We start from the raw sequence: 22,374 nt of genomic DNA on the forward strand, positions 1-22,374 counted from the left end.
CCCTGCTCTCCTAGCTACAGTACACATTGGGTTAATTACCCGATGTGTACTGCAGCTACATGTGCAGAGAGCAGGGAGCCACGCACACTGCTTAGCGCTGGCTCCCTGCACTCCTAGCTACAGTACACATCGGGTTAACTACCCGATGTGTACTGCAGCTACATGTGCAGAGAGCAGGAGCCGGCACTGGCAGCGAAAGGTCTTCCCTTGGTTACCCGATGTTTACCGTGGTTACAGCTTACCGCAGCTGCCAGATGCCAGCTCCTGCTCCGTGCTTGCTTCATTTCGTCACTCTCTTGCTGTCACACACAGCGATGTGTGCGTCACAGCGGCAGAGCGACGACCAAAAAATGAAGCTGGGCATTCAGCAACGACCGGCGACCTCACAGCAGGGGCCAGGTCGTTGCTGGATGTCACACACAGCGACAGCGATGGGACGTCGCTGCAACGTCACAGAAAATGGTGACATAGCAGCGACGTCGTTGTCGTCGTCGCTGTGTGTGACACCACCCTAAGGAGTTAAGGAAAGGCTTTAACCCCTTAAATAGGTTATCCACTACGTTTACACTGATTGGAATCCTTAGCATAGGTCATCAATGTCTGATCAGCTGGGGTCCGACACCGGGCACCCCTGCCAATTAGCTATTATTGGTGTCGTGGCAGCAGCAGGTAGCAGGAAATACTCTCTTTTGGACCTGCCCTGTCAACTGATAGCGGCCATAGCCAAGTACTGCACATTCGCCTCCCACTCAAAACAATAGGAGGTGGCTGTGCAGTAACTGGCCACTATCAGAAGGTCTAGCAGCACCAGAACTGAGCATTTCCGGCTGCCTACTACCACCAATGACACTGAGAATAGCTGATCATTGAGGATGCCGGGTGTCAAACCCTGGCCGATCAGGCATTAATGACCTGTCCTAAGGATAGGCCATCAATGTAAAATTAGAGGATAACCTCTCTAAGGACTGGGCAGTTTTTCAATTTTGCACTTTTGTCTTTTCTTCCTCTTATTCCAAGAGCCATAACTTTTTATTTTTCTGTTGATAAAGCTGAGTGAGGGCTTATTTTTTGCAAAATGAATTGTATGTTTGAATGTCACCATCCATTTTATCATCTGATGTAATGGCAAGCAGGAAAAAAATTAAAGTGTGTCAAAATGGCAAAAAAGTTAAAATCTGCAATTGTTGTTTTTTTTTTTTCCAATTTTTTATTTAACCCCTTCAGCCCCCGGGCACTTTCCGTTTTTGCGTTTTTGTTTTTTGCTCCTTTTCTTCCGAGAGCCGTAACTTTTTTATTATTCCGTAAATCTTGCCATATGAGGGCTTGTTTTTTGCGGGACGAGTTGTACTTTTAAATGAAACCATAGGTTTTACCATATATTGTACTGGAAAACAGCAAAAAAATTCCAAGTGTGGAAAAACTGCAAAAAAAATGTCATCGCACAATAGTTTTTGGGACGTTTTATTCACCGTGTTCACTATATGATCAAACGGATGTATCTATGTGATGCCTCAGGTCGGTGCGAGTTTGTAGACACCAAACATGTATAGGTTTACTTGTATCTAAGGGGTTAAAAAAAATTCACTAGTTTGTCCAATAAAAGTGGCGCACGTTTTGCGCCATTTTCCGAAACACGTAGCGTTCTTATTTTTAAGGATCTATGGCTCAGTGATGGCTTATTTTTTGCGTCTCGAGCTGACATTTATAATGGTACCATTTTTGCGCAGATGCTATGTTTTGATCGCCTGTTATTGCATTTTGCGTAAAACTTGCGACGACCAAAAAGGCGACCAAAAAACGTAATTTTGGTGTTTGGAATTTTTTTGCCACTACGCCGTTTACCAATCGGATTAATTGATTTTATATTTTGATAGATCGGGCATTTCTGAACACGGCGATACCAAATATGTGTATATTTATTTATTTTTTAACCCTTTAATTTTCAATGGGGGGAAAGAGGGGTGATTTGAACTTTTAGGTTTTTTTTTTATTTTTTTTATTTTTTAAAACTTTTTTTTTTACTTTTTTTTTATTTTACTAGTCCCCCTAGGGGGCTATAGCGATCAGCAATCCGATCGCTGATCGCTATCTGCTGATCACAGCTATACCGCTGTAATCAGCAGATTCAGTCACTTTGGTTTTCCCTCTGCTCTCGGCCGAGGGAAAATGAAAGTGAAACATCGTAGCAGCAGGCGTCATCACATGACCCTGTGCTACGATGGCAACCACCGATAGTCACGTGATAACACACGTGACTTCCGGTGGGGGCGGCGGTAAGTAACAAACATGGCCGCGCGCATTTAAATCTTGCTGCCAGACTTTGGCAGCAAGATTTAAGGGGTTAATGGCCGCGGGTGGAAGCGATTCCACCCGCGGCTAGCAGGCACACATGTCAGCTGTTGAAAACAGCTGATATGTGTGCCGATCCACGCCGCCTGCCCGCGGCAGGGGGCGGGGCTTAACGGGACACGATCCTGGACGGATAGATCCGTCCAAGGTCGTGAAGGGGTTAAAGCATTGATTTTATCATAAAATTGACCTGGTAAGATGAATATGATTCTCGAGGTCAGTATGATTATGTAGATACCAAGCATATATAGTGCTTGTTTTATTTAAGAGGTGAAAAAACTCAGAAATTTGTAAAATCAAATCTTCCTTGTGTTGAAACTTTTAGTTTTTGGCATATAAAGCTGTGTGAAAGATTATTTTTGTTTGCTATGAGCTAATGTTTGTATTGATATTATTTTGGCATATATAAGAGGTCTTGGTCGCCTGTTATTACATTTTCTTCCATTTAGTGGAGTGGCCTAAAAATTGCATTTCTGTAGTTTTGATTTTTTTTTATCATTATGCTGTTTACCAATTAGATTAATTTAATTTATATTTTGATAGATTGGACTTTTACAAAGGCAGCAATATCAAAAATATGTTTTTTTTTTACCTTCATTTTAATGTGGTAAAAAAATAGGTGATTTTAGCGGTTTTTTTTTATATTTTTTTAAAATGTTTTTTTTTACTTTTTACTTTGTTTAATAGTTTCCTTACTAGACTTGAACCTGCAATGGTCTGATCACTTGATGTACAGTACAGACCAAAAGTTTGGACACACCTTCTCATTCAAAGAGTTTCTTTATTTTCAGGACTCTGAAAATTGTAATTCACATTGAAGGCATTAAAACTATGAATTAAAACATGTGGAATGAAATACTTAAAAAAGTGTGAAACAACTGAAAATATGTCTTTTATTCTAGGTTCTTCAAAGTAGCCACCTTTTGCTTTCATTACTACTTTGCACACTCTTGGCATTCTCTTGATGAGCTTCAAGAGGTAGTCACCGGAAATGGTTTTCCAACAGTCTTGAAGGAGTTCCCTTTTGCCTTCACTCTGCGGTCCAGCTCACCCCAAACCATCTTGATTGGGTTCAGGTCTGGTGACTGTGGAGACCAGGTCATCTGGCGTAGCATCCCATCACTCTTCTTCGTCAAATAGCCCTTATACAGCCTGGAAGTGTGTTTGGAGTCATTGTTCTGTTGAAAAATAAATTATGGTCCAACTAAATGCAAACCGGATGGAATAGCACGCCGCTGCAAGATGCGGTGGTAACCATGCTGATTCTGTATGCCTTCAATTTTGAATAAATCCCCAACAGTGTCACCAGCAAAGCACCCCCACACCATCACACCTTCTCCTCCATGCTTCACGGTGGGAACCAGGCATGTAGAGTCCATCCGTTCACCTTTTCTACAAAGACACGGTGGTTGGATCCAAAGATCTCAAATTTGGACTCATCAGACCAAAGCACAGATTTGCACTGGTCTAATGTCCATTCCTTGTGTTCATTAGCACAAACAAGTCTCTTCTACTTGTTGCCTGTCCGTAGCAGTGGTTTCCTAGCAGCTATTTTACCATGAAGGCCTGCTGCACAAAGTCTCCTCTTAACAGTTCTAGAGATGAGAAGGTGTGTCCAAACTTTTGGTCTCTACTGTATATAAGAAGTTGTATATAGAAGAAATCACAGTTTTCAATGAACATCAGCGATGGGCTGATTATCACAGACCTTTGGCTGTCATGACAACACATCAGTGTCCCCGATCGTGGGTGCACCATTGAGGGGTCAGAATAGCAAACCCACCTGTCAATGTGCTTTAAATGCCACTGTCAGAGATTGGCATAACAGCCTGGGCAGAGTGCCGCTCCACTCGCAGCTGTTAAAGGAAGATGAAGGGTGAATAATTCAGCCTTCATTTGCAGGGAAACATGTGGGCAGAGACATGACTTATGACACACATAGTACATAATAAGGCTGGTTTCAGATGTCCATGTTTCAGGTTCGTGTGACATCCGTTTTTAAAACGGATGCCACACGTACCCATGTTAGTATTTGCTGTTAATCACACGTCCGTGTTTTCACATGGACCGTGTGACCTCTCATGACACCGCGCGCACACACACAGGCATGTCCGTTTTTTCTCCGGCAGCACGGATGTCACACGGATCACACACAGATGTGATCTGTGTGACATCAGTATGACACGTACCGGAGAACACATGGGTCTTTTTAATATTTAGTATATGTGCTCAATGTATACGTGTGTGTGTGTGTGTAGTTAGAACCTGAAAGCCGTGACAGCATCGGGGACTCATCACAGTTCCCAAGAAACTCTGATGAACCTGTGAAGCTGTAGCGCGAGTGTCGCGGGGGTCATCAGGATGTCATCAGAGTTCACTGGGAACCCCAATGACCTCCTGGATGTCACTGTGCTTGCAGAATACTCACCTGTCCCCACGATGCTGTCCTCGGCGGTGCTGTATCCAGCACTGTCCCTGCAATGCTCCAGCTTTCAGGTCCTCAGTACGGTATCAATGAATATAATGAGCGGCGGTCAGGAGTGGGAGGCAGCAGAGCCAGAGACAGCAGGTAAATATGGAAAATCTTCTTATTTCACAGACACATGTTTTCTCTGGTACCTGTCACATGTATGCAAACATGGATGTCACACGTGTGCCACACATGTGACACACGAGTGACCATAACCATGCGTGTGACTGGTACCTGATTAAACACGGACGTCTGAAACCGCCCTAAGTCATTAAGGGGTTAAAGGCTTGTAAGATTGCCCCTAAATTAACTATTTAGTGGATCACCAAGAACTTCAAATAAAGAGGCTTCAATAGTTGTGAAGACGACTTCTAGTGAATTATCTTGGGGGTGGGTTCATTCACAATTTTGCCTAAAAACTCTCATGAAAAAGAGTCAAAATATCCTCAAAGAGCAAATTTTTCCAACAATTCAGGAGCAATTTCGTGATGAACAATCCTTTTTCGAGCAAGATAGAGCACTATGTCACAAGGCAAAAGTGATAGCTTTCCAAGGCTTATTGAAACATGAATATAAATCAATGGAAGATCTAATTCGATTTGTATCCTTGGCCAGACCTCATTTTTCTGCTATTTTTTTCCTCCCTTTCTTCCGAGTCATAACGTTCATAGTTTTCCATAAAAATGCCCATATGAGGGATTGGTTATTGCTGTACAAATTGCAGTTTAGAATAACACCAATGTTTGTACTATACAATGTACTGAAAAATGGAAGAGAAAAGTCATAGTGCAGTGATGTAATGAAAAATTACAATTCTGCCATTGATTTTTGTGTTTTGTTGTTATGGCGTTCATTATGTGACCTGGCAACATTATTCTCCTGTTCATTATGACTACGACGACAGCAAAATCACATATTATAAATACAATTGTTTTGTATCACCATTTTTGAGACCCTTACCATTTTCATTTTTTTGTTGATGGAGTTGCATGACGGCTTCTTTTTTTGTGTAACAAGTTGTATTTTTAATTGTTAACATTTTTGTTACCTATATTTTGATTGCTTGTTATTTCATCTTATTCAGGGGTTGAGTTTTGGTTAGGAATGACATTTCTGGAATTTTTTTTATTTCCTCTAGGGTATTTACCATACAGCTTAAATAATTTTATACATTCATAGGTCAAACTTTTACAGTTGCAGCAATTGCACATGTTTATTGTTCTTATGCCTTTGTTTTTAAGTTAGTGAAATGGGGGTTATTCAAATTTTTCCTTTTTTAAATGTTAAAATATTTTCCACAACTTTATATTTCACTTTAATTTTTAGTTCTCCTACGGGACTTGAACTTGTGATCATTTGATCACTTGTTCTATATACTGAAAATACTGCTGTAGAGGAAATTACAATCTTCTATGGAGCATTGCCATAGGCACACCAAGTTAGCAGCAGGAAGGGTTTCCATTGGCCAAAGGAACGCACCAAGATTCTTATGATCGTGTCAATGGAGGTGGGCAAAAGATCACCCAGATAGGCGCCCCCCTAAAATTAACAGAAATTAAGAAAAAATCCAACACCATAACAAGAAATCATTTAAAAAAAAATAATTACCCAATCATAAACAAATATTTCTAAAATTATATAAAAATATGTTTTGTTCTAAATAAGAAATATATTTTAGAAATCCTTGCTTTTATTCCCAGCACTGCAATTCACTGTGTATATAAGAACTGTTTGCTTTTGGCACATCAGAAAATTGTTTTAGGAGTTTAAATAAAAGAGCATAATGCATATTTAGTCAAGCATTACTGTACTAAGGTATTAAGAAGATTAGAAATAAATGAAAGTAATTAAGGGAGCTGTCTAAGAAATGTATTATATCGGAGACATGAATCAACTGTTTGCACAAAACATTATGACTGGCTGGAGAAGAGATTTAATCAAGTATATGTGTTGTACAACATTTGTGTTATAAAAAAAAAAATTAATGAACATAGGCAAAAAGCAATTTTAGGAATATTTTATCCTTAAAGTTTATTTGTTTAAATCTGTATGTGTGGGAAGAATGTTGGCAAGGATTGTTATTGTCAATTAATCACTGAGATGAAATGGAAGATGGGAGGAAAGACTAAGGGGCACTTTGCACACTGCGACATCGCAGGTGCGATGTCGGTGGGGTCAAATTGAAAATGACGCACTTCCGGCATCGCATGCGACATCGCAGTGTGTAAAGGCTGGATGATACGATTAACGAGCGCAAAAGCGTCGTAATCGTATCATCGGTGCAGCGTCGGCGTAATCCATGATTACGCTGACGCGACGGTCCGATGTTGTTCCTCGCTCCTGCGGCAGCACACATCGCTGTGTGTGAAGTCGCAGGAGCGAGGAACGTCTCCTACCGGCCTCACTGCGGCTTCCGTAGGATATGCGGAAGGAAGGAGGTGGGCAGGATGTTTACATCCTGCTCATCTCCGCCCCTCCGCTCTGATTGGCTGCCTGCCGTGTGACGTCGCAGTGACGCCGCACGACCCGCCCCCTTAACAAGGAGGCGGGTCGCCGGCCACAGGGACGTCGCACGGCAGGTGAGTGTGTGTGTGAAGCTGGCGTAGCGATAACTTTCGCTACGCCAGCTATTACCACATATCGCTGCTGCGACGGGGGCGGGCACTATCGCACTCGGCATCGCAGCATCGGGCTGCGATGTCGTAGTGTGCAAAGCCCGCCTAACTGTAGAGATGCTGTAACTTCATTGTCATGTGATTTCCAATTTGGAAGCATTAGACTTGTTAAGTTTGTAACCCTTCTTTATTTGTAATAAAAATGGCCCCCATTGGATGAAATAAATATAATTCCTTCTTTGATTTATGTTTTGTAAGTTGGCACTATTAAACAAAAATATATTTCCTATGGTATATTAAGTGAAAACTTATGGCCATTATAATGTATTTCACTAAAGATTATAACAATTAAAGGGAACCTCCCATGTTGAACATGCTGCCCTATCTATGGTTAATGTGCATTGAAATCCAACATGGTGATCTTATCTTTCCACCCAACATTTGCTGTCAGGAGAGTGTGGGATATTTACATACTGTCACAGGGTCCTTCTCCGAAATCACACAATCAACAGAGCAAGAGATGGGTGAACAATTCAGAGATCCTTTATTCCAAGCAAATCAGAAGATCCATAAAATAATCCACCACACAGAGGGTAAAGTAGTCCAGTAATGGGATAAATGTCCCAGGAGTCCTTATTCAGGGAAATCGGGGTTTCTCACAGTCTCTCTGGGGTGTCAGATTCTCCCTCAGAGGATCAATCTTACTCCTTTTCTCTTGTCTTTGTCAGCCAGAATGAATAATCCCCTAGGTAAGCAGAGAGTTTAGGTGGATCCCAGGCCCCCTCCCCCAAACTTAGGGACAAAAGCCCGACAGGGGATGATTAACCTGCAAACAGAACAATGTACACACAAGGATATACACAGAATGGACAGAGCACCACACCTAAAATACAAACCTACACAAAATTATGCACAACCCCCTATATTCCACCACCCTGTATAGAAATTAGACAGTTGCCTAGTCCTGCCTGCATGTTTGTCTATCTTACGTCTATTGTGTATGGGCACACTTTTGAGCCAAGTGGATGGTCCAAATCAAAGTTTAATGTCATGTACATGACCACCTACAGATTTATTTACGTACATCTCTGCATATCTGTGGAATTAGGTAGAGTCACTCAAGTGGCTGAATGCAATACAGGTGAGAGAAGGAAGGTAGTTTACTCTATGACTGACAGAAAAAATACTTTTATGTAATGAAACATGGCTGACAGCAGTAGTTACATTGTTCAACAGCCAAATTGGTTCCCGGATGAAAACAGTTGAACTTATCTAATTGTGTGGCGCTGAGAATGAATATGATGCTTACATTTGCTAACTGGCTCTAATTTTTAAGATCCAGAGGAGGTTGTGATTATTTATGACACCTTTCAAGCAGACTTATAGAAAAATTGCATCTTTATTATTTCATCGCCAATATTGCATTGTTAGTAGTTATTCTAGTACATCATCTATATAGTCTATTGAGCCTTCAACACTATATCATCTTAAGGTGACCAATCAAAAATCACCAACTCAGTTCTGATTACGTAAACCTAAATAAATCAATGCTTGTAAACTACTGTTGGATAATTATAAGAGGTGATCCAAAGCAGGAGTAGAAGAGAAAAGCAAAATAGAGTTGTTACTGAATGAGAAACCAATTTATAGTGCAATATCTGTAACTGTTTTTAATTCACAATAATAATGTTTAGACATGTTTTACTTATTTGAGTTGTTGTTAAGTATGATATCATAGAAACAAAATGTATCTAAAAATTTAATTGTCAGATATAAATTCAGGAAGTCAAAATCTTTAAGAAATGGCTCATTTCATAACTGAATCTGACAACATTTCAAAATGTGTATTGTACAACTACTGTCTGTCACAAAAAAATGAAAACAGAAACTTATAAAAACATAACATAGCACATTATCACATGTACCAACTTTTGAGCAGAACAAACATTCTTCTGAATCCTCCTTCTTTACCATACTTTTAGTATTGATGTAGTCTTTATCTGAATGGGATATCCTTCAATTAGTTTCACAAATGATCTTCTACAATAGTTCAATAGTTGATTTCCTTACAAAAGATTGATATAGAGCAGCACAATTGGGCAATTTGATTTAAACATAGGTACGGCATATACTCTCAAATTTCTAAGAGTTTAAAAAGTTTATGAAGCACATACAAATCCGATGTCCCACTAGCTTCTACCTGATCCTGAGCTACGCCAGTTGGTTTCTTCTTGTTCAAGCTGTGTTTACTCTCAAATACATGTGTTTACATTGATATAATTCTTATTATTCTTATAATTCTTATTATATCAGATAAGGTAATGTGTCTGAAAACATCCAGATTGTCAATTAAATCACGTGTGAGACTTGAAAATCCAATTATATATTTGTAGCCAATGTTGAGCGAGTAGTTAACTATTCGTACTCGCTATGCTGTTAGTGAGTACTGTCCACTACTCACATATTCGTTATGAGTAGCAGGTGCAATGTAAGTCAATGGGAAATACTTACTAAGTAGTGAGTAACCCAAAAGCCGTACTTTTTGTGCGAGTAGGGAATAGTAAGGCTTTCGGGTTACTCGCTACGTAGCGAGTATTTCCCATTGACTTACATTGTGCCCGTTACTCGTAATGAATATGCGAGTTGCGGACAGTACTCACCAATAGCATAGCGAGTACGAATAGTTAACTACTCGCTCAATGCTTTTTGTAGCTAATCACAATGCACACTTGTGTGCATATGTACATCACTTTTCTAAATGAAATGGCAGATATGAAATATACTTAATATATGCTTTTCCTTTTAAACAGAGATACAGAATACAAAGGACTTCAGCTATCTTTAGATCAAGTCACAACAAAACCAGCATTTTCTTATGCAAATTCTAATCCAACCATAAACGACAGTCGGAAAAGTAATAAATCGCGTCTACCTAGTACAAAGTCTAAATCCAGGACATCCCCATATCCCCAGGTAAGTTTCAATGACTTTAAACAATACACGATTGTGGTTTACAACTTGCATGTTCAAATCTACAACTTTAATTGTTAATTTAAAATTCTTTACATACCTCCTATTTACAGTTAGGTCCAGAAATATTTGGACAGTGACACAAGTTTTGTTATTTTAGCTGTTTACAAAAACATGTTCAGAAATACAATTATATATATAATATGGGCTGAAAGTGCACACTCTCAGCTGCAATATGAGAGTTTTCACATCCAAATCGGAGAAAGGGTTTAGGAATCATAGCTCTGTAATGCATAGCCTCCTCTTTTTCAAGGGACCAAAAGTAATTGGACAAGGGACTCTAAGGGCTGCAATTAACTCTGAAGGCGTCTCCCTTGTTAACCTGTAATCAATGAAGTAGTTAAAAGGTCTGGGGTTGATTACAGGTGTGTGGTTTTGCATTTGGAAGCTGTTGCTGTGACCAGACAACATGCGGTCTAAGGAACTCTCAATTGATGTGAAGCAGAACATCCTGAGGCTGAAAAAAAAGAAAAAATCCATCAGAGAGATAGCAGACATGCTTGGAGTAGCAAAATCAACAGTCGGGTACATTCTGAGAAAAAAGGAATTGACTGGTGAGCTTGGGAACTCAAAAAGGCCTGGGCGTCCACGGATGACAACAGTGGTGGATGATCGCTGCATACTTTCTTTGGTGAAGAAGAACCCGTTCACAACATCAACTGAAGTCCAGAACACTCTCAGTGAAGTAGGTGTATCTGTCTCTAAGTCAACAGTAAAGAGAAGACTCCATGAAAGTAAATACAAAGGGTTCACATCTAGATGCAAACCATTCATCAATTCCAAAAATAGACAGGCCAGAGTTAAATTTGCTGAAAAACACCTCATGAAGCCAGCTCAGTTCTGGAAAAGTATTCTATGGACAGATGAGACAAAGATCAACCTGTACCAGAATGATGGGAAGAAAAAAGTTTGGAGAAGAAAGGGAACGGCACATGATCCAAGGCACACCACATCCTCTGTAAAACATGGTGGAGGCAACGTGATGGCATGCGCATGCATGGCTTTCAATGGCACTGGGTCACTTGTGTTTATTAATGACATAACAGCAGACAAGAGTAGCCGGATGAATTCTGAAGTGTACTGGGATATACTTTCAGCCCAGATTCAGCCAAATGCCGCAAAGTTGATCGGACGGCGCTTCATAGTACAGATGGACAATGACCCCAAGCATACAGCCAAAGCTACCCAGGAGTTCATGAGTGCAAAAAAGTGGAACATTCTGCAATGGCCAAGTCAATCACCAGATCTTAACCCAATTGAGCATGCATTTCACTTGCTCAAATCCAGACTTAAGATGGAAAGACCCACAAACAAGCAAGACCTGAAGGCTGCGGCTGAAAAGGCCTGGCAAAGCATTAAGAAGGAGGAAACCCAGCGTTTGGTGATGTCCATGGGTTCCAGACTTAAGGCAGTGATTGCCTCCAAAGGATTCGCAACAAAATATTGAAAATAAAAATACTTTGTTTGGGTTTGGTTTATTTGTCCAATTACTTTTGACCTCCTAAAATGTGGAGTGTTTGTAAAGAAATGTGTACAATTCCTACAATTTCTATCAGATATTTTTGTTCAAACCTTCAAATTAAACGTTACAATCTGCACTTGAATTCTGTTGTAGAGGTTTCATTTCAAATCCAATGTGGTGGCATGCAGAGCCCAACTCGCGAAAATTGTGTCACTGTCCAAATATTTCTGGACCTAACTGTATGTATCTGCTGAATCAGAATATGCAGCTTTCATTAAGCACATTATTTTGGAAGCATTTTAACCCCTTCCCAAAGCCAATTTTTGTTTTTTTTAGTTTTATTTTACTGTCCACCTAAGGCTTGTGTTTTGCAGGACGAGTTATAGTTTTGAATTACAACATTCATTTTAACACATAGTGTACTGGAAAATGGGAAAAAAAAGTTCAAGGGCAGGGAAATTGTAAAACCCCCCACAATTCTGGCATTTCTTTTGGGATTCCTTTTTAAATTGTACATTGTATGATAAAAAATGACCTTGAAATATGATTCTCCTCATCAGTTTGATTATGGGGATACAAGTCATGTTCAGTTTCTTTACTTTAGTGGTTAAAAAAATCAGAACTTTGAAAACATTTTCTCTTATTGTGTTGCCATCTTTCATTTTTTGGTCAGTGGAGCTATGAGAGGGCTTATTTTTTGCTAGGTGAGACAATGTTTTTATTGCCATTTTGTGATAAATAGGACATTTGATCCCTTGTTACAGCATGTTTTCTGGCATTCACTTGAACTTTGATTTATTTTTCCATTTTTTATTTACTTTTCAATGTATTTGTTAATCCCCTTAGGGTACTTGAACCTGCGAACATCTGATGGCTTGTGTTATATTACAGCAATACCACAGTAGTAGTGCATTTAGTAAAAGTCATTGTCTAATTTGTAGCCCAGCCACAGGTCTTAATGAAACTCTGTAATTAGAAACACGGTCTTCAACAGACCCCTGACTGTCATAACAACCTACTGTCACCCCACGAGTTGCCACGAAAAATGGCTGCATGTGTATTTCAATACTGTATGTATAACATGTAGTGCCAGCTTTAATGAGATGTGGATTTCTCTGCTGTTCACTACACACTAACATTTGCCTACACTCCCTTACTGGGGCTGTTCACCTGAGCTGATAACAAAGCTTCTGTGCGCGCCCTAGAAGGAGAAGGGGAGGAGCTTAGTGTGAGTTAAAGTCAGTTTGTGTCACGGTGAGTGTGTGAAAGGAGTGTAAAATGAAGACGGTTCTACACTTAGGTGACTTTTGAGCCCTTTGAAAGGGCTAGCTGCAGAGGCAAGGTATCAGTCCCTAGGCCACCTAGACTTTCAGGGTCAGTGGCAAACTGAGGGACTGCTTGTTGCCTTTTTATAAGGAGCAGTAAATTTGTCCAGGAGCTCAGTGACGTCATTGAATACGGAAACTTCTATAAGCAATAGTATGTTTTCCTAGAGGATTCGAGTCACCTGCTCACTGGAAAAGATCAAGGATCCAGAATTTTGTCTGTCTTGAAAATCCCAGGATTTCAAGATATCTTTTCCCTGGTAGAGAAGTAACAGCAGGAGGATTACACTAAAACACAGCAGAGAAACTGAACTTTCATTGTGACAGGTCAGACCACCATCCTAGTCTATGCTGTATGGAGTGTGCCGGACTGTTCCCTGCATAACCTCAGTAAAAAGTAAAAGCTCCCTGTCCTGTTTCTAGCTGATTATTCTCTGCTGCACCATCCCTACCTCAATATCCTCAGAAACCAGCCCTAGTTGGGGGGTGAGGGGACAACCCTCTGGCACAGTGCATCACCACCTAACTCCTGGGGACCTTCAGCAGTGTCCGGCCATACCAAAGCCAAACATCCCAACTGGCATCACAAACTATTTATTTATTTTTCTCTCCCTTTTTTACATATTATTTTTAACCCACATCACATAGCCTGTCACATATAACCGGTAAAGCCACTTCACCATTCGGACGGCCTGACCCACCACCGTGACATCAGTAGCCTACCAGGGGCAGCACACGCAAAGCATTCATATTAATACCCAACCTAAAGTACTACAAATATCAATTAGCCACATAATTTGGAAGAAAATAAGACAATATGTGACTGTATGTAGTTTAATTAGATAATTAAGATGAAAAAAAAATTATATGCAAATTGTATTAACAACTTTAACCTAGCATTCTGCATCTGGAAAACTAATGTGAATAGAATCTGGAGAACATTACGTCCTAAGTTTAATGGGTCATGTTGGTGGGCGGAAGCCATCTATTTGTGTACCATTTATTCCCTTGCTAGCAAATATTATGTGTTATAAATAGATTAGGTAGTGTGTATATATCATTACAGGATCAAATTCATATCTAAGAAGGGAGTCTGAAATAACAAGATGCTACGATGTCGATTTCATTGGTTCGGAAGAAAACACTACACTCAACCTAATTGTTACAAAGGGATTTTAGCAGTATTGTAATTTGATTAAATGAGAATGAACAGGGAGGGGAAGTAAGATCAAGAAATGTTTCACAGATTTCACAAGGTACATTTACATGTTTTTATAATGCGCTCTTTAATTATAAACAGAATGAGGGGCACTTTGCACACTGCGACATCGCAGGTGCGATGTCGGTGGGGTCAAATTGAAAATGACGCACTTCCGGCATCGCATGCGACATCGCAGTGTGTAAAGGCTAGATGATACGATTAACGAGCGCAAAAGCGTCGTAATCGTATCATCGGTGCAGCGTCGGCGTAATCCATGATTACGCTGACGCGACGGTCCGATGTTGTTCCTCGCTCCTGCGGCAGCACACATCGCTGTGTGTGAAGTCGCAGGAGCGAGGAACGTCTCCTACCGGCCTCACTGCGGCTTCCGTAGGATATGCGGAAGGAAGGAGGTGGGCAGGATGTTGACATCCTGCTCATCTCCGCCCCTCCGCTCTGATTGGCCGCCTGCCGTGTGACGTCGCAGTGACGCCGCACGACCCGCCCCCTTAACAAGGAGGCGGGTCGCCGGCCACAGGGACGTCGCACGGCAGGTGAGTGTGTGTGTGAAGCTGGCGTAGCGATAAATTTCGCTACGCCAGCTATCACCACATATCGCTGCTGCGACGGGGGCGGGCACTATCGCACTCGGCATCGCAGCATCGGCCTGCGATGTCTTAGTGTGCAAAGTGCCCCTGAGACTATGAGTGGTTGAAGTAATGACAGATTTTACTAAGCATCGGTCTCAAAACCCAACTATCCTATCAGAGCGTAATGGAAGTGAATACTTCTAATATTACAATGAATTTGCAGAATTGTTGTTTGAAATGTCCACATTTTTTCCTTTTCAGCTCTTGTAGCAAAATGTCAAATGTAGAACAAGAATAAAGGCTCAGTATGTTCTTCTTCGTTACATTTAATTTTCATCTTCATTATTATCTTTCCAGCAAATTATACTCTGAACGGAGTGACTTACATGTAAACTCTTTTACTATTAGGATACCCAGCATGATAGACTGACATGTCACTCCAAATATAGATAAAGAGTGGTGCAAAATTAGTCCCTAATCATTTCCATTCGTTAGAAAATAGACGCCATGGTGAGTCATGGCATTTAACCGTTAGTAAAAGCAGAACATTTATTCAAATGTTATGATTTCAATGGTATAATTAGACTTAACCTGGCCACTGTCATCTCTCCAGACATGTAATACTAGGTTTTATTGTGAATATTTCACATTTATGTACACAAATGTGGCATCCTACATATTATGTGGCTTAAAATAGCAGAACAACGGCCTTTCTTTTCTTGGTTATTTACTCATTATTTAATATTCTGTTTGTTATCTTCTCATACTGTATATGTAGAGAAGAAAAGATCTGCTGAGGATCAAATTTGTCAAATCACGTGGGTTTTACAAGGAAATTCGATCCACAGCAAAGTCATTCTATGCAAATTGAATGTTCCTTATTGTGCACTGAGGGCTTTTAAGATTCCAGAGCATAATAACTGTAGCATACAAAAAACGAAATTAATACTCACCTCAGTGCACGCCTGTTGCAGCAGTCCCTGTAGCCCGCTATCTGCTCCTAGGTACTTGTTTTCACCTTTACAAGACATGTCCATACTTTTTGGCCTTTTCCTCCCAGGCCATGATTTCTTGCATGACTAGGACTCTGATGACCTTGTGTATCATGACATCATAAGGTGTGCTGACATGGCTTGTCATCAGTAGCGTAGCTACCGGGGGGGGCAGAAGGTGTGGCTGCCCTGGACCACCGCCCCCCCTCGGAGCAGCACTATCGTTAACTATATCGGCGTGCACAGTGCACCAACATAGTTAACTTCTGTGGCAGTGCTGAGGAGACAAAGTCTCCCTGCACTGCTGCTGATGACAGCGCACACGCAGGACATCAGAATCCCATCGTGGTGACGTCATTGCAAAGCGCCAAGACCTGCTGGAGTAGGTGAGTATATGATTTTTTTTTAAATGCAAAATGGGGGACATATATACTAAGCCTGGGGGTCCATATATACCAGCCAGGGGTCCAGACTTGAATCCCATATATACCAGCTGGGGGCCCATATATACCAGCACAGGGCCTAGGCTGGAGGCTCATATATACCAGCATGAGGTCCCATATATACCTGCATGGGGCCCAGGGTGGGGACCCATATGTACCAGCATAGGGTCCAGGCTGGGAGCACATATATACCAGCTGGAGGCCCATATATACCAGCACAGGGCCAAAGCTGGAGGCTTATATATACCAGCATGAGGGGGGGGGGCTACTATTGAAGCCATTATACAATGTGGGGGCTGCTATGGAGACAATTAATCAGTGTGTCGGCTACTGTGCTGGCCAATATACAGTGTGTGGACCAATGTTTTCGGGGAGCTGTAGGCCCATCATACAGTGTGTAGGGGAGGTGTAGAGGCATCATACTGTGTATGGGAGAGGTGTAGAGGTATCATACTGTGTATAGGAGGAGCTATGGGAACATCATACTATGTATAAAGGAGGTATAGGGGCTTTACACTGTGTATAGAGGAGCTGTACATGGGGGATATTATTAACTGTTAAGTGGACACTTAAGAACCATTATTGTTATAGGGGCATTCAGGGTATTGTGACCGTCACTGGCACACAGGTGTCATTATTACTTTATAGGAGCAAAATGTGGTCACTTTTTATAGGGGACTTATACAGGGCACTAATATTTTCTAGGGGAAATTCTATCATCTAGAGGGCACAAAGGAGGCATTTTACCATGTAAATGGCACAGTGGTTGATTTAATATGTGGGGGGCACAGTGGTGGCATTATTATGTGGGGGCATAGTGGGGGCATTAGTATGTACTAATATAATATACCGTCGCACATGTGATATGTGGTGATTGCTGCCGTAGCGAACATTATCGCTACGGCAGCTTCACACGCACATACCTGTTCGGCGACGTCACTGTGACTGCCGAACTATCCCTCGTTCAAGGAGGAGGTGCGTTCGGCATCACAGTGACGTCACTGTCACTAATCGGCCAGCCAATAGAAGCGGAGGGGCGAAGATGTGCGGGACATAACATCCCACCCACCTCCTTCCTTCTGCATTGCCGTCGGGACGCAGATAAGGAGATGTTTGTCGTTACTGCGGTGTCACACATAGCGATGTGTGGAGCTGCAGGAGCGACAAACAACATCGTACCTGCGGTCAATCCGACATTATGAAAATGACGGACGCTACACAGATCAACGATTTTCAACGCTTTTGCGATCGTTTATCGGCGCATCTAGGATTTACATGTTGCGATGTCGTTACTGGCGCCGGATGTGCCTCACTAATGACGTGACCCCGACGATATTACGGATGCGATGTCGCCACATGTAAAGTACCCCTTAGTGCAGACCTGGGCAAGGGGCGGCCCGCGGGCCGGATGCGGCCTGCCTACTGTCTGTGACCGGCCCGCCAATCTTAGCTCAGAGTTGGAGGCGTGGCCTGATCTATGCCTCAGCCCCACTCTCACTCCCGGGAGCTATGTATCCCGCAGTGCAGTGATAAGCAGCTGCCACGCCCCCACTCTGCCGGTCATGTCCCCTCTTGCTACCAGTTATGCCCCTCTGGATGCTGGTCACAGTCTCTGGATGCCTTCCATGGCGTCTATGCTGCTAGCCACGCCCCTTTTGCTGTCGCCCACGCTCCCTCTCAATGCCTGACACACACACTCCTCGGATGCCTTCCTTGTCACCTCCTGCTGCTGTTGATGCTGGCCATGCCCCCTTTGCCTGCCCCTTCTACCCAGGGATCCTCACATGTGATTGGCTCATCTGTAGAGCGGCCACTTCAAAAACGTCTGTTCTGCAACTGAGGTAAGTGCACCAGTAGCAGCAGGGAGAGAGAAAAGTGCCTGCAGGAAGGAGGAGCAGGGGGCCACCAGGGCCAGTATGTATGCTCCCCACTGGCCACCAGGGCCATTATGTATGCACCCCACTGGCCACCAGGGCCAGTATGTATGCTGCCCACTGGCTACCAGGGCCAGTATGTATGCTCCCCACTGGCCACCAAGGCCAGTATGTATGCTCCCCACTGGCCACCAGGGCCAGTATGTATGCTCTCCACTCACCACCGAGCCCAGTATGTATGCTCCCCACTGGCCACCAGGGCCAGTATGTACAGTCATATGAAAAAGTTTGGGCACCCCTATTAATGTTAACCTTTTTCTTTATAACAATTTGGGTTTTTACAACAGCTATTTCTGTTTCATATATCTAATAACTGATGGACTGAGTAATATTTCTGGATTGAAATGAGGTTTATTGCACTAATAGAAAATGTGCAATCCGTATTTAAACAAAATTTTACCGGAGCAAAAGTATGGCCACCCTTATCATTTTCTTGATTTGAACACTCCTAACTACTTTTTACTGACTTACTAAAGCACTAAATTGGTTTTCTAACCTCATTGAGCTTTGAACCTCATAGGCAGGTGTATCCAATCATGAGAAAAGGTATTTAAGGTGGCCAATTGCAAGTTGTTCTCCTATTTGAATCTCTTATGAAGAGTGGCATCATGGGCTCCTCAAAACAACTCTCAAATGATCTGAAAACAAAGATTATTCAACATAGTTGTTCAGGGGGCATTCCAAGAAAAGCACTTGCTACCCACAGTAAAATTTGGTGGAGGTTCCATTATGCTTTGGGGCTGTATGGCCAATGCCGGCACCGGGAATCTTGTTAAAGTTGAGGGTCGCATGAATTCAACTCAGTATCATCAGATTCTTGACAATAATGTGCAAGAATCAGTGACGAAGTTGAAGTTACGCAGGGGATGGATATTTCAGCAAGACAATGATCCAAAACACCGCTCCAAATCTACTCAGGCATTCATGCAGAGGAACAATTACAATGTTCTGGAATGGCCATCCCAGTCCCCAGACCTGAATATCATTGAAAATCTGTGGGATGATTTGAAGCGTGCTGTCCATGCTCGGCGACCATCAAACTTAAATGAACTGGAATTGCTTTGTAAACAGGAATGGTCAAATATACCTTCATCCAGGATCCAGGAACTCATTAAAAGCTACAGAAAGCGACTAGAGGCTGTTATTTTTGCAAAAGAAGGATCTACAAAATATTAATGTCACTTTTATGTTGCGGTGCCCATACTTTTGCACCGGTCAAATTTTGTTTACATGCGGATTGCACATTTTCTGTTAATACAATAAACCTTATTTCAATCCAGAAATATTACTCAGTCCATCAGTTATTAGATATATGAAACTGAAATAGCTGTTGCAAAACCCCAAATTGTTATAAAGAAAAAAGGTTAACATTAATAGGGGTGCCCAAACTTTTTCATATGACTGTATGCTCCCCACTGGCCACCAGGGCCAATATGTATGCTCCCCACTGGCCACCAGGGCCAGTATGTATGCTCCCATGTTTCATTGAATCTTTGTATTGTTTAACTTACTGTTTGTTTATGGAGGGTTAGTGTATATACTATATACAGTATTGCGTAGAACTGAGTTTATGATATTAGTCCGGCCCTCTAAAACCATCCCAATTTCTCATGCGGCCCCATGGGAAAATTAATTGCCCACCCCTGCCTTAGTGTATACTAGCACCACGCCAGCATTTCTTTTTTTTCAGTGCTAGAATGGTGCTTTTAACCTAAGGTCCCTGCCTCTCATAATAACTTTACCCTCCGGCATTTTCATCTTTATTCGGAAATGTTTCATTACTTTTGATCATTCACAACTTCTGACTGGCTAGAAGTCAGAAGTTATTTCACAAGTGCTCAATGCAAGTTTATGAGAGCCAAAATGAGGCTCTCATAGCTCTCATAGACTTACATGGAAGATTGACCTTTGATTCACTTCATGTAACACTGAAGCAGCTGGCAGGTCACAAATTAGGGAAAACCGACTAGAGTGGCGGTGATATATGATGAAGATGCTGGAGGGTAAATAAAGAGGGCAGGAGACTTAGATTTTTTTCATGGGTGCACAGTTAGTAGTCAATTGGCAGCTCCCAAATGCTACTACAAACAACCTTCTCGCAAGCTACTCCATTTTCCATAACCCAGGGCTTGCCCTGGCTTTCACCTTTTAATACCTGTACAGGGATTTGGACTTAAACAGAGATCCCTGGGTAATTGCCACAGAGTAAGCTGCTGTTCATTGGCTCAAGCTGGCAACAATGATAGTCAGGAAGCCTGGTCAGATCCAGGAGGAGACGTTGGGAACTGAATCAAACAACAAGCAAGTAGTTAAATGTAAAGCCAAGGTAAATGAATGGATGGAAAAATCAGGTCAAAATACAGAAGCTCAGGATAGAGGCACAAATCAAGATAGAATCTCTGTTGACTGGCTGTGGGAGCTGGTTGTCTGGGGCTTATTCAGAACAGCCCCACCTAGTGCTGAAAGCAGACAGAAATCCAAACAACAAGATTAACCCCATAGCTTCCAGACTGCACAGAACCATAAGTGCCAGGAATAAAATAGGATTGTTATATGAAGCATCAAATGCAACAACAGTGTGGCACTTCCTACTAGCCGAAGCAAGAACCATCATAGTACCTACACTCTTATGAGGAGCTTCTGGACACTTAGCACCAGGCTTACCAGAGAAAGAATGATGGAATTTTCTGATAAGATTGTCAGCATTGATGTCATTAGCTGAAACCCACTGTTACGTCACCACCGGAGTCCGCTCCAGTGACTTCTACTCCGATTGCCAGGCGACGCCGTGTTCCTGCCGTGGATGGTGCTGGTGATGGGAGAGGAGTCAATGCCAGCGGCTCCGGTGGGCGCAGGCTCCGATCATCCACTGGGCTGGGTTATCTTAGGATCTGCAGTACCACTGGCTGACTATAGGTGGGGTGTGTCTTCCAGCTGAAGTTGCCATCATTCAGCTACAGCCAATGGGACGACACCACACCCTTTTTAATTCCCCTCCTGTCTGCTTACCTATGCCAGAGATAGTTCTGATATTCTGGCTCCTGTTCTGTTTTTTGATTCTTGTGTTCTGACTTTTGCTTGTGTTCTTACTACCTCTCCTGCCTACTGTTTTTATACCTCGCTGCCCGATCCGGTTTTGAGCTCTTCTTGTTTCTGATTACGTCCTTGCCTACCGATTCTGTCCCTGTTCTGCAATTCCTGGTTTGACCCTGCCTGTCGAGTACCCTCTTGGACTGCTGCCTTCCACAGGTAGTGAACTCCAGGGCCCTAATTCCAAATCCCTGTATAGGGGTTAAAGGGTTTCAGGATTCTGGGGGTCCTGCTTGGTGAGTGGCATCCCTCTATCCTGTCCATTACAGCCCATCTGAGTCTGTGGATCCAGGCAGGCGTTACACCCACAGTCTTTCTTTTGGGTCATAGTCTTTGCAATGAACAAGGACCTGCAACAATTGCCTTTCTATCCTTCTATCTAGGATTTTTTCCACCTCATTCTTGAGGCTCTCTCCAATGAACACAGGGGGAGGGGGTTTATCAACAGAGGGCACCGGCAAATAATATCTCCTTAGTAAAAATTTGTGAAAGACATTGCGAATCCAGAATGAGAGGGAAGTTTCAAATGGAAGGCTACTGGATTGACCTCCTCAATAATCTCATAAGGACCAATAAACGTGGAACCCAACTTAGTAGAGGGAACATTGAGTTTTGTATTTCTAGTAGTTAATAACACCTTGTCCCCAATAGCAAAGCTTTGCCTATCAATGCACCTCTTATTAGTGTATGAGATCTTCCTAGTTTCTGCACTTTTTAAATTTTCTCTGGCTTCAGGCCAGACAAGCTTAAGCTTGTCTATAGATTTATCAACCTCTGGAGTGTCAACTCTAGAGGTCATAAAGGAACCAAAACATGGATGATACCCAAAATTACAGAAGAATGGAGATGTCTTAATGGATTCAGTAAGTCTGA

The 22,374-nt window shown here is 42.1% G+C and overlaps 1 protein-coding gene across 1 annotated transcript in view; it reads left to right on the plus strand.

Moving 5' to 3' along the window:
- SIM1 (SIM bHLH transcription factor 1) overlaps positions 1-22,374 on the plus strand; it is a 179,581-nt gene that overhangs the window by 115,947 nt on the left and 41,260 nt on the right. The window contains exon 10 of the mRNA XM_075338382.1: positions 10,245-10,407. Within this exon, the coding sequence (XP_075194497.1) occupies positions 10,245-10,407 (163 nt within the window). The remainder of the gene's footprint in view (positions 1-10,244; positions 10,408-22,374) is intronic.

Source organism: Anomaloglossus baeobatrachus, chromosome 3 (assembly GCF_048569485.1).
Source record: "Anomaloglossus baeobatrachus isolate aAnoBae1 chromosome 3, aAnoBae1.hap1, whole genome shotgun sequence".
Taxonomy (NCBI): domain Eukaryota; kingdom Metazoa; phylum Chordata; class Amphibia; order Anura; family Aromobatidae; genus Anomaloglossus; species Anomaloglossus baeobatrachus.